The sequence below is a fragment of the Prionailurus viverrinus genome, chromosome E2 (assembly GCF_022837055.1).
Source record: "Prionailurus viverrinus isolate Anna chromosome E2, UM_Priviv_1.0, whole genome shotgun sequence".
NCBI classification, from domain to species: Eukaryota; Metazoa; Chordata; class Mammalia; order Carnivora; family Felidae; genus Prionailurus; species Prionailurus viverrinus.
In genome coordinates this window covers 43,099,942-43,112,663 of record NC_062575.1, presented here as the reverse complement: position 1 = coordinate 43,112,663, position 12,722 = coordinate 43,099,942, and the positions used below count along the sequence as shown (strand labels likewise).

At 54.6% G+C, this 12,722-nt stretch overlaps 1 protein-coding gene across 1 annotated transcript in view; it reads left to right on the top strand.

Annotated features, from left to right (window-relative positions):
- The window catches only part of PEPD (peptidase D), a 112,096-nt gene that overhangs the window by 76,047 nt on the left and 23,327 nt on the right, over nucleotides 1–12,722 (top strand). Inside the window, exon 10 of the mRNA XM_047836422.1 lies at nucleotides 12,573–12,641. Coding sequence (XP_047692378.1) covers nucleotides 12,573–12,641 — 69 coding nt within the window. The remainder of the gene's footprint in view (nucleotides 1–12,572; nucleotides 12,642–12,722) is intronic.

Here is a 12,722-nt window from a genome sequence, read left to right as displayed (position 1 = left end):
GATAAAGACTTTCAAAGTGATAAATAGCATTGCCGTTGTTCCTTCAGCCAAGTGTGTCTGAAATAACGTTTGGAGTTGTGAGCGGGGACGCGAAGGCTCGTTAGAAGAGGGTTTTCGGCAGCCCAGGCAGAGTAGCCCATATGCTGGAGTAGAAAGGGCTGTCTCCACCAAGGGCCCATCCAGGCCTGCCCGACGGTGTCTGGGCCTCCTTCCATTGCCGGTTTGGTTCCCACCTGGGCTTCGTGGTTCCCGGGAGCTTGGGAGAATGTTCTCAAAGAGGACACACTGTGTCTTAGGTCCCTGGGGGAGTGCTCACCTGGTGAGGCGGCCATGCTTCTCACTTCTTGCAGGTGACCAGGATCCTGCAGTGACGGGACTCTCCTGGGTCCTCCCGCCTAAAGGTGGCCCCAGCCTTCTGCTGCGCAGTGATCCTCCCTGCCAGGTCCCTGTATTTAGTGTCCTGTGCTTCAAACACGTCGAATGGTCTGTGTGTGCGCAGCTGGGCCCGGCTGGCGTCAGAGCCTGGAGCAGAGGGTGTTTGGGAGGCAACATGTGGACACCAGTGAGACCCAGAGGGTGACTCATTCAGAAGAGGGGAGCGAGCCCCAGAGGGCTGGCCAGAGCTGGAGACGGGATGGGGAGAGCCAGCCGATACTTTGGAGCGCCACTTTAGAAAGGCATTGACGTGAAATGGTGCTTTCCAGGAAAGTTACATGGGAAACGGCAAATTTATGAAATACTTTAAGATTATGGGACTGAGAAAGAAAGTCGATGTTTGGAAATCAAGTAGCACCGGGCTCTGTAGAACCAAGACACCCACCCTGGGGGCATTCGAGGAGCAAAGCCCTCTCTTTCTCTAGAAGGGATGACGAGGGGTCTTGTCCTGAGTGCACCGAGTGGAATCCCGGACCCTCGTCTTCCGCAGGATTGGTATTTAGGAAGCACCCGTGTGGTGAAAGAGCCCAAGTTTTGCTTCTTCCACTGGTGGTGGCGGGAATTTGGGGCGTGGGACCTCCTGGCGAGTGGTGCCTCCAAAGGGAGCCGCAGGCGAGCAGGAGCCGCCAGGCACCCGAGGTGCTGTTCACCCGTGGTCCCGCGTGGGCGTTCGAGAGAGTCATTGCCCTGAACAGCCTCTGTCTAATGACCCGGCTTTATGAGGAGCTATTAAATAAAGGAAGGCGGAAACAGTGCCAAGTAAGGCTCCAGCCAGGATTCAGGCCACAGGAAAGCCCTTCCTCGTCTTCAGTCAGTGGCGGAGCAGAGCAACGTGGTACGAACTTGGCATCTGCTCATCCGAGGCCCTTGGCGGCCAGATTTGCTGGACTTGGCCTTGTTCCCCGACACCTCTCCTCACCCCAGGTGCTAAGGACAGAGGAGCCCGTGTGGCATTTGCCCTATGGGGTCCACGGTGGCCCGGGGTCCAAGGCTGCTGGGCCAGGGACAGGAGCAAGTGGGGGTACAGGAAAGACTGGGTTCTGTTTGAGTCCCTCCCACCAGCTGTTTTCCAAAGACCAGCAGGTGGTCTCTGGCAGGGAGCTTCTGGACCAATATATTCCCACCCAGAACTAAAAACGGGCTTTTCCTCAGAGAGGCAGAAACCCCCAGCATCGGGCACGTGACACGCTCTCACCATCTGCCAATTCCTGGTCTCACTTGTAGTACTATTTGCTTAATAGTTTCTTTGCTTTTTTTTTTCCCTTTAAATATCCTTTAAAAGAAAGCTTTATATCCCTGTCGTGAGTGAAACTCAGTATAATTTGCCATAAATGGAGTGGAACACTTTAAAATAAATACCTAATGCATAAAACCTGTTTGTCAGTCTACCCTATAATGTCATCTCGTGGACTTTTGTCATGCTGTGGGAAATACTAGCTCACAGGAAGCCCCTCCACCCCCCATCATTCTTCCTGAAGGTGCCCCATGTGCTTGCTTCCTTCCCCTGCACCTTTCTGGGGAGGGGAGGTGGGGGTGCAAGCATCCTTTGGAGGGAGAGTAGCCTCTTGATTGTGTTGAATAAGTATTATCTCCCTCTACCCCTTCCTGGTCATACTTTAAGCCTCCGTGGACGATTCCTAGCATGGCCTGGTGCATTTTTTCAAGGGAGAGTTTTCCGTTTGGGGCCGAAAAGGGTGTTATTGATGACATCGGCAAGGGCTGGTGAGGTTGGGTCGGATGTGAGCAGACACTGATCCCAGATTAAGGCAGATCGTTGTCAGTTGCACCGGTAAACGTTTACAAAGCTCTCCAGGGGCCTCCCAAAGCTAGGGCCCTCTCACTTGTTCAAGGTGTCAGCCCCAAAGGGGTCGGGGCTCACAGATATAGAATTTTCCACTCGAGCCGTGCGCTGCAGGCTCCAGGTTTTGTCTTCCTGTATGTTGTCACATTCAGGGCACCAGTCATCCCTGCCCTTGTGTGTAGCCCCTGCCCCGGCTGCCCTGCCCTTCTTCCAGGGAATCATCCAAGAAAGCACTAGAGAGGGTCAGCATGGGCCGGCTGCTTGCTACATAGATGATGGTCAAAACCATTAGCTAGTATCCTTCATATATAAATCCCGTGAGGATCAATAAGAGAAAACTGAGCGTCTAGCTTCCTAAAAAATAAATGAGCCATTCAGCAAGGAAGAAATATGAGGAAATAAACATGTAAGCTTGCCACTTAATCAATGAAAAACAAAATACTTTTGTGTTTTGCCCACCAGATTCACGGTTCAGTGGGCAAACAGGCCCCATGGGGCACTGTCCAGGACCCTGAAAATCCTTATGAACCTTTTGGGGTCTGTTTGGCACAACAGGCTCTGAGGCTCCAAATGTGCCCATGTAATTCTCCTTCTAGGAATTTAGTCCAAAGACAGCGACAGGCGTATGGCCATGGGTGTCCATCGTAACACGGAGGTGGAAGCAACCTAGATATCCAACAGCGTGAAATTGGTTGAGTAAATTATAGGCCGTGGTATTGCCCACGCAAGCATTTACTATTCAGTCACTGAACAGAAACGTACCGAGAAGCGCCTGTGTGCCAGGCACTATTCTGGGCCCAGGAGATACCAGAGTGAACGTAAAATAGAACCCTAGCCTAATGGAGGCAAGGCCGGATGGATAAAAGTTAGATGGTGAGGGCTATAGGGGAGGGAGTCCTTTATCCAGGAAGCTCAGGACAGGCGTCCCTGAGAAGGGGACATTGGAGGAGAGTCCTGAAGTAGGGAGCAATCTATGGATCTGTGGGGCAGACATTCCAGGCAGAGAGAATGGGGCTCATCTAGTGGTGCTGAGGTGGGAGCTTGCCCAGCGGTCCCAGGAATAGCAAGGAGACAGATGGAGAAGATGAGGGGAGACCGGGAAGTGAGAGGAAGGTGGGCAGCTCCTGGGAAGCCAGGACTCCATGAAGAAGGAGCCCTCTGTAGAGGACAAGGGCTGAAGCAGGGAGACCAGCCACACCAATGTCACCATCAACCTGTGAGAGAAGAACGTGGCCCGCACCAGCATTAGTGGGGAGAAGTAGTCCGATTCTGGACAGAGGGACAGCCCTAAAAATAAAAATAGTATAGACATGTATCTATTGACAGGGGAAAACATTCTTGCTTTAGCAAGAACCTTCCCCGAAATATCCCAGCCTTCGTCCAGGACTGGGTGGGGCCATTCTCCACTCTTTTGGGCCCCGCGCATAGGGCCCCGTGCACAGGAGGAAGTTATGAGCCGGTGAATAAATTGATACAGTACCTGGAGAGACTGGTGTTACCCGCTAACCCTGAGCCCACACAAAATCCGGTGACAGCGTGTCCGCCCCGGAGTGTGCTCGGTGGAGGTGCACGTGCCCTGCCCCCCAAAAACCGATCCAGAATGTCCACAGCAGCACCACCTGTGAGAGCTGCAGTCTGGAAACGGCCAAAATGTTCAGCAGCAGCAGAGCGGAACGAGTGGAACGCTACCGACAATGAGAACGCACGACGACAAGTACCCACCACCTGGCACCACCTAGCATTACTGGGGAGCAGCGGAGGAAGCCGACAGAGAGGTCATGCTGTTTGATTCCACTTACATAAAGTTCAAAAACAGGCGAAATTAACCTGCAGTGTTGGAAGTCAGGCCACCCCCCTGGGAGTGAGGTCTGACTGGGAGGGGCCCCTGGGTGCTGGGCACATTGGATGGGCGTGCTCACTTCGTGACAGGTCACCGTGCTGGGTCCTTAGGACTGTAGTCATTTTCTTTAGAGAGAGAGAGAGAGAGAGAGTGCACAAGTGGGGGACAGGGGCGGAGGGAGGGAGAGAGAGAGGGAAGGAGGGAGAGAGGGAGAGAGAGAGAAAGAGAGAAAGAGAGAGAGAGAGAGAGAGAGAGAGAGAGAGAGAGAGAGAGAATATCTTAAGCAGGCTCCACACTCAGCGCAAAGCCAGATGTGGGGCTCGATCCCACAACCCTGGGATCATGACCTGAGCCAAAATCAGGAGTCAGACGCTCAACCTACTGAACCACCCAGGTGCCCCGATTGTAGTCCTTTTCTGTATGCATGTCAGATCAGACATCAGTCAAAAAGTGACTTAAAAAACAGTTTTACTATTTTAGTATAGAGTTATTATTTTTGAAAATCTGTGTTTAAGGGGTGCCTGGGTGGCTTGGTCAGTAAGCGTCCAATTCTTGATTTTGGCTCAGGTCATGATCTCATAGTTTGTGAGTTCGAGCCCTGCAACATCGTGGAGGGATTCACTAACTCTAGTATAGAGTTATTATTTTTGAAAATCTGATCTCATAGTTTGTGAGTTCGAGCCCTGCAACATCGTGGAGGGATTCACTAACTCTAGTATAGAGTTATTATTTTTGAAAATCTGTGTTTAAGGGGTGCCTGGGTGGCTTGGTCAGTAAGCGTCCAATTCTTGATTTTGGCTCAGGTCATGATCTCATAGTTTGTGAGTTCGAGCCCTGCAACATCGTGGAGACTGCTTGGGATTCTCTCTCTCCCTCTCTCTCTCTCTCTCTCTCTGCCCTTCCCCCACTCACACGTGCATTCTCTCTCTCAAAATAAATTAATAATAAGCTTTAGAAATATAAAATGTAAAAAAAATTTTAAATCTGTGTTTATTGCATTAAAAAAATGCCTGGAAGGATGGTCAACAAAATATCTGATAGAGGTTATCTCTGGGGCATAAGATTATGGGTGAATTTTTTCTTTGTGTAGAGAATTTCTAAAATCTTTTCCATATTTACATGTATATGTATATTCATATATATATATATACACATATATTCATATATATACATATATGTATATATATGATTTGCGTTTATTAGCAGTCTGACGTGGCCAGGGCTTTATCCAATAACTGATACCGAAGAACTCAGAAATTCAACCTAGTCAAGCATGTCAAGAATAAAGAGGAATATTTGTTAATTGAATGTCATGTTATGTCCTCAGTTATGCTTAATACAAGATAGGCAATTTAGAATTCCCAATTATCCAATTAAAATGCTAATTATCTCGTACCTTGATAACGCTGCTCTCGGGGAGAGAGTGAGTGGCTTCTCTCTGGTGCTCCTCGTCTTCCCGCCGTGACCCTGTCTTTGCTGCTGCCCTTGCCTCTGGTTGGTGGAATCTTCCCTTGCGGGGCCTCTGCGTCCCAGGGGCCTCTCCTGGAGCACCAGCTTGTATGTTGCACCGTCCTGCCTGGGGCACTGTCCCAGGGTGGCCGGCCTTGGCCCGGGATCGGGTGGGGCCCTGTGCACACGTGTGAGGCCAGGGCCCTGGAAGGCGCGGTGTGGCACCATCCACCACCAGCATTTGCAGAGCGGGTCGCCTCGCCCCGCCGAGGCAGGTGCTGTTCCCGCACGTGTACCACTAACAGGCCTGAGGCTTCAGGCGCATCGGGGTCAGAAACCCTGCCGAGACGCCAAGCTCAGACACAGATGCGGTGGGTTCCCTGACCACAGCACGCCACCTGTCTGAGCCACAGATTCTTCCATCCACCAAGTAGGAACATCGCTCCTTCCCACCAACAACTGTGGAAAACTGAAGGCTGCTGGTGACTGTTCGGTTTCTGTTACGGGCCGTGGGAGGTCCTGGCCGGGAGGGTGTCGCTGTCCCCAGTCCGGGACCCAGGTGGGGCAGCAGGAAGGGATTCGGGGAGCATCAGGCAGAAAGAACTGCTGCTGACAGAGACAGCCACCACAGCCGTTACACATGGTCTGTGTCTCTGGTGGTGCCAAGTCTCACAAGCTGTGCCTTGAGCTCTGGTTTTATTACTAACGCATGTCTGGGTTCAGTCCAAGGCTTGAAGGCAGTCCCTTCTTGGTGACAGACCGTGTGGATGCTCCTCGCTCATTTAAAACCCCTCGGCAGTGGCTCCCTAGCTTGCCCTGTGCCCTTCTTCACTGGGGTTCTGGGGAGGGAGACGGACAGGACAGCCTCTCAGTTCACCACCACCGAGCCCGGAACCCACCCCTCAGAAGGCCCACAGAGAACTCCGCCACGGAAGCTGGGATCCCCCCGGGAATTTGGGCCGTGCCCTGGATGGGTGGCTGGAACCACGCTGCGTGGCAACAATTATGAGGGTGGGATGGGGGCCCTCCTGCTGGGTGCGTTCTGATGACATCTGATCACCCCCGGAAGAAGTGAGCCAAGCAGCATCCACCCTTCCCCGGAAATTCAAAAACAATGTGGTCTGTGCTTGCGGCTCCCCGGGAAAGCTGTTCTCGTCCTACTAGAAACCTCTCCTCTGGGTCTGGATCCTCTTTGGCTGCTGCCTCCACTTTGGGAAAACAGGAAAACCCTCCAGTCGCCTCCGGGTGGATGTCATGACTCCTCTCTGTGGGACTGTGGTTTCCTTACTTATCAAGAATTTTCTTTTAGTAGCTAGGTCTGCAAAAGGCAATATCACATTCATTACACAGCTGTGGTCATCTCTACCCCAAAACTAAGAGTAATTAAACAGAAGAAATGTGAGTGAAAAGTAACTCAGTGCTGTGATAACTGCACAGAGCATAGTCATTGGCCCCAGACATCATGAGACACCCCCACTCCTCTCTCTTCTTATCCCTCGAGGCCCTGGTTCTTCCCCAAGGAGGGGAGACTTCAGGATGTGTGAGCAGGACAGAGGCGGCTGAGATGCCCCGTGTCAGGGGAAGCCCCGTGTGCATGTTGGTCATAGGGATGCTGCACATGTCCACCTGCATGCATGTGGGGCTGGTGGGCGCCCATGGAGACCCTGGCTGCTCTGGAATATGCGGGCGCCAGTGTCCGGCCATGGAGGGATTCTGTTTGGCTTTAAAGGAGTAGGCAAGAGACGGTCCAAACCCAGCCTCTTTTCCTTCAGCGAGGGATCCTTGCTGTGTGACTCCCTTTGAGGCCCCTGAACCATGACAACAGTGACAGCTAATGCGTCCTGTACATAGGGCTTGGTGTGTTATGTACTTTATATGTATAATGTCACCTAAGTGATACAACAACTCTGTGGGAGGTACTCTTATGCTATTTTACAGATAAGGAAACTGAGTCACAGAACAGCCATACAGCTGGTAAGTGGCAGAGAGCTAGGATTTGACTTCAGTGTCAGTACGGAACAGTGCCCCGGGAGGCATGTGGCCCAGAGCGAGGACTACGGGTGAGGAACCCAACAGGCCTGAGCAACTGGAACCTGCCTCTGCCAGGAGAAAACGTGGGGCACCCGCCTGAGACCGCAGTAACAGTGGGTGTGGGGTGCACCCTGGCCCAGGAGGACCCCGCATTTAGCTCGGAGTGCCTCGGCCCACACACAATAACCCTGTGTCCTCACTGCTCACTCTCCTAGACCCGCAGCTCAGACGAGCGGCCTGCACCAGCCTGCTCAGCTTCCCTTCCACTCTCCTGTTCCTGGCTTGGTCTCCCGGGAACCGACGTGCATCAGGGCCCCGCCTGGGAGGGGGCTGATGTGGCCCCCGCTGACCTCCCTGGCTGGCCTGCCAGTGCTCACGCTTGCACTGATAGCTCACTGACACCGGCTGCCCGGGGCAGCCCTTCTGCCATTATCTTGGGCAGCTCATGCATTTTTATAGGGCTGTGGCTATCTCCTCATCAGGTGATAAACCTCAGGGGGCAGGAGCTGGGCCGTGTGCCCAGGAAGGTTCCATGGGCTGGATTTGCAGGCCCCGGCGGAGACCCACAGTGCTGTCCCTGGAGACACCTTTCCTGCAGATTCGGCCGAGGCCATCTGCTCTCCCTGCCCCATTCGTCACTCTAGGCACTGACAAATGGGCCTGCCCCTCTGTCGCTGTGGTGGCTCCATCCACCTCGTTATTCACAGCACAGACTCTCCCAGGTTACTGAAAGGTTCTCATTGATGCCCGGATACAAAGCATTTTCCACTTGTGTCTTTCTTGGGAGATATTTATAGGCAAGGAGTATAAATTTACAGTTTGGGGAATGGCCATGCTGGGGGAGCTTCAGGGGCCACAGAGTGGCAGGTGTGTGAGAGACCCCTGCTTCCCTCTGCTCCTCAGGAAGCCCTCCTGCTGTGGGAGGCGGGGGTGGGGGGGGAGGCAGTGGTGGCTGGGCCACATGCCCGGTGCCTGGTCAGGTGCTCTGTGCAGGTAGAGCAGGAGGGAGCAGGGCAGTCAGGCCCAGCAGGACACTGTGACACACGGGAGAGCCACAGATGGAAAGAGCAAGCAGAGGTGATCTCTGGGCCTCCAGCACCACTGCCTGGCCTCTTGCCCCCGTCTCCTTATGGACAGACTGGTCACCTCCAGGAGTTTCGCTGTGGTTGTTCACAAGCCCTGCCTGTTCTGTCTGCATGCTCCAGGTTTAGGCGCCAGTTATTTTAAACGATGTGTACAGTCTCCATCTGATGGTTCTGTTAGCAGAAGACAACTCTTATGGACTATTTTTGGATTGTGAGTTCATCCTCAGTGTGTGTGTGTGTGTGTGTGTGTGTGTGTGTGTGTGTGCACATGTGCATGTACGTGTCTGTGTGCACAGATCTTGGCTGGCCTGGGTCGAGGGTGTGACGGCCCAGTTGGTTCTGTGTCTGCCCCTGCCGGGTGCAGGTGCTCCAGGCATCACCAGTCAGGAACATAGCTTTCTGCTCGTTTCTTGGCTTGGGGTGGGGGTGGGAGTTTCCAAAACCAGGAACCTGAACCCCATGGAGGACAGGCCTACACTATGAATTCTGAGAGAGGGCATGTATTTTGTTTTATTCCCAAAGCCCAGGCAGGCTTCCTGACTGCCTGTTATGACGCTGGCGAGTATTCTCCAAGCCTGCCCTTCTGCTGAGGGTGCATCCCTGCCCGGGGCCACAGCCGCGTGTGGGGGCGGGGTCTCAGTTCTGTTCCGCTGCTTCTTATGTCCCTGAGGCCTTGTCGCCAGCCCCACATGGCAGTGCAAGGCCAAGGCCTCCAGCTTCCCGAGATTGACAGCTCCCTCTTCCTTCTGGCCCCACCTTCCTTCCTGTCCTATGAACGTGGCTCTGCGTATTCTCTTTTACGTAGCACCTCTGAGTGTGGGAGAGGAGGATTTCCAGCCGCGGACTCTGCTGTCATCTCCTTGTGGCTCCAGAGGGGCTAATTGGTAGCCTATGGCCGAATTTGGCTGTAGACTTGCGTCAGTCCGTAGTTAAGCTCCTATGGTTATAAGTCACCTGGACCCTCATCCGGTTCACAGTTTGCCATATTTTCCGTAAGGTTCTAGAAGGATCTTTAGTAATTGCCCTTCTATTGCCGCTTGGTCTGTGAACTGTGCAGTGGGAACAGGTGGCTCTGCTGTGGTCCGTCCTCGTGGCCGATGCTTACCACGCTCTGCAGGAACTTCGTGTCACCGATGTGGCCCCAGCTTGGAGCACCCACTGCTCACCCCTACCCCTTGAAAATCAGAAATATGTCGGACTCACATCTCTCCATGAGCCCCCTGAGCCATTGCACTTGTCCCAGAACTTGAACACCCGAGGTCCCAGAGAGAGGGGCCTCCGAGGTGTGGGAGCAGAAAATGTGGGCCTGTTGCATTCACCTGTTATCGTCACCAGTTGGTCCTCACATCATATCAGAAAAGTTAAATTAGGTGCTGAAGTCCAGTTTGAAGAACTTCAAATCATTTTCAGCTAGAGCGACTTTTCAGCTTGTGGCGGTTCTCCTCTTCCTTATCGCTGTGTGGGATTGTCCCCGTGTCTGGAGAATGACCCAGAGCCGGGCTGCAATCTGCGGGTGAAAACTGGGTCAGCCATTGCTTAGTTTGGTGCTTCTGTAAGCTACGCCTTTTACCCAAAAGTCCTTTTTTCTTTTTCTTTTTTTTTTCTTTTTTTTAATGTTTATTTATTTTTGAGAGACTCAGAGAGACAGAGCATGAGCAGGGGACGGGCAGAGAAAGAGGGAAATACAGAATCCAAAGCATGCTCCAGGCTCCGAGCTGTCAGCATAGAGCTTGATGCAGGGCCTGAACCCACAAACCGTGAGATCATGACCTGAGCTGAAGCCGGACGCTTAACCTACTGAGCCACGCAGGTGCCCCCGAAAGTCCTTTTTTCTTAAATGGAGGCCAGGGGTGTGCCACGAGGGCTGCTTCCACTGAGTAGATTGCATGGCAGGCCGCTGAGTCTGGCTGCAGAGGAGGGAGACAGGCCACCCACCCCTCGTCCTCAGGCTGCCGCAGAATGTTCCTGTTTAGTCACCTGCACGTGCAGGTGGCACAGCTGTCCCTCTGCCTGTCCTTCCTGATGCTGGTGGCTCCCACAGCCTGCACTTGTCTGCCTGTCCCCCGACCCCAGGAGAGGCCCACTGTTCCCATCACCTGGAGAATGGCCGTGCAGCCCCAAGGTCTGCTTCTGACCAGGCACGGTTGTGTCTTCCAAAGCTAAGGGAGCATTGCAGCTCCGTGGTGGCTTGGGCCTTCTCCACTCACTGTGGGCTCGCTGTGTGGAAGCCTGGCGTCCGAGGCCCTGGTCTCTAGGCTGGGAGCAGAGGTGGTGCACCGCTGGTGTCCAAGGCTGCCCGGGGCAGGCTTGCCTGCCCCATAGAGGAACGGGCCGGGCTGTGACTCCGTCTTGCCGCCCCCCCGTGGTCTCTGGGACGGAGGTGGGAGTCGGTGGCGGCCACCAGAGCCACCAGAGTGCTTTCTCTGGTGAATACAGGGCACCGATAAGGGGACGTGTGCGCCCTTCCTCGCCTCCCTGGCAGTTCCTGAAATCCTTTGAGGAAATAGTTCGCTCGCAGATACCCAATTATCCCGGGAGGTTTGTAAAGCAAGTCTGAAAGCCGACTGAATGTAGCAGAACCACTCCTGCATGACAACTACTTAATACCCAGTCATCACAATTATACATAATTGGTGTTTACAGTGCCTGGAAGATTAGACTCCTCCATACAGACATTCTCCAAAACAGGCCTAGAATGCACAGGGCAGGATTGCTGCTTAGCGTGCCCACGGGCGGCCTCGGTGTGCTGAGGACAGGGACAGTGGCACAGCCCCATGCTTGGTCCCCTGCCCTGGTGGCTGGTGGGTGGGGTAGGGGTGCCCCCCCCACCCCGGACCTGCTTCTCTGCCAGGGATGCGGGAGGGCTGGACCTGAGGAAGGGGGCGAGGCCTGGAGACACTGAGCTCTTGGAGCACAGCGTCCCATGCCAAGACGAGCTCCTACCCCAGATCCTGGGGCTTATGGTGGGGGTATGGGCAGGGTAGTGGCCTCCCCAGAGCTCTTGGCAGCGTGGTCCCCTGGGGTTCATTGCTCCTAATGTGGTGTTGATGTGGCTGGTCGGGTCCAATAGCCCCTGCAGTCATCTCCAGGATCTGCCCCTTGGGTGGGGGCAGGGGGACAGGGGCAGGGCCCAGACCTTTGCCAAGGGTGGCTTACCCTCTGACCTTTGTTACATTCCTGGGCTTTCAGGGGTCTGTAGACATCCTGCACGCCCGGAGGCCTCCCCAGGCTCTGGTTCTGGGCTCGGCCTGGGGGCTGGCTGCCCCCTCTAGGGTCTCATCTTTTCCTCCAGACTTTGTTTCTGGCCTCCCCTTCCCAGGCTAGGAGCTGGTCCACGAGGCCAGCCTGTTTGCTGCTTGGCCTGAGGACGGGAAACAGGGCCTGTCCTCAGACCCTGCCTCTCTCCACCCCTTCTACCTGTGACCAGAGACAGCTCTGCCCTGCTCGGTCTGCATGAAGGCCTGCCCCTCAATCCTGTCCCCCAGGGCAGTGCCCAGTGGTTCCTGCTCTCTTTTCCCTGTGCCCCTCCCCAGGGTCAGGCCCAGGGCCATGTGAGTCCAGCTTGGGGCCTGGAGAGTTCATGTCCCTCCCTGGCCATGTGTCCAGCCCCTCCTGGTGGGGTGGGTCGTGGCCACTGGACCTGGGAGTCACAGGGAGACGCGCAGAAACAGCGGTAGCCCCCACTTCCCAGTGGGCCCAGGAGGTGGGGTGGCTTCTCTAGTTTTGCTCCCTGTCCTCACTGGCCTCTGTGCTCTTGTGGCCTGTGGCCAACCCTGGGCTCTAGGCTATGAGCCCCGTGGACCCATGCAGGGTCACTCAGGCCTTCCTGCGGGTGCAGCCAAGCAAGGCTTGGGCTGAAGGTTTTCCTGGGGTGGGGGCTGTGCACGCTCTGGCCACTGCACCCTGACTTCCTTCCTTCCTTCCCCTGCAGCCTCTTCGAGCACTACTGCTACTCCCGGGGCGGCATGCGCCACAGCTCCTACACCTGCATCTGCGGCAGGTAAGTGGGAACAATGGAGGAAGGAGGTCGTGAGAAGGCGAGGAGACCCCGCCGCCCCCCTGAGCTCAGGCACGCCTGCTC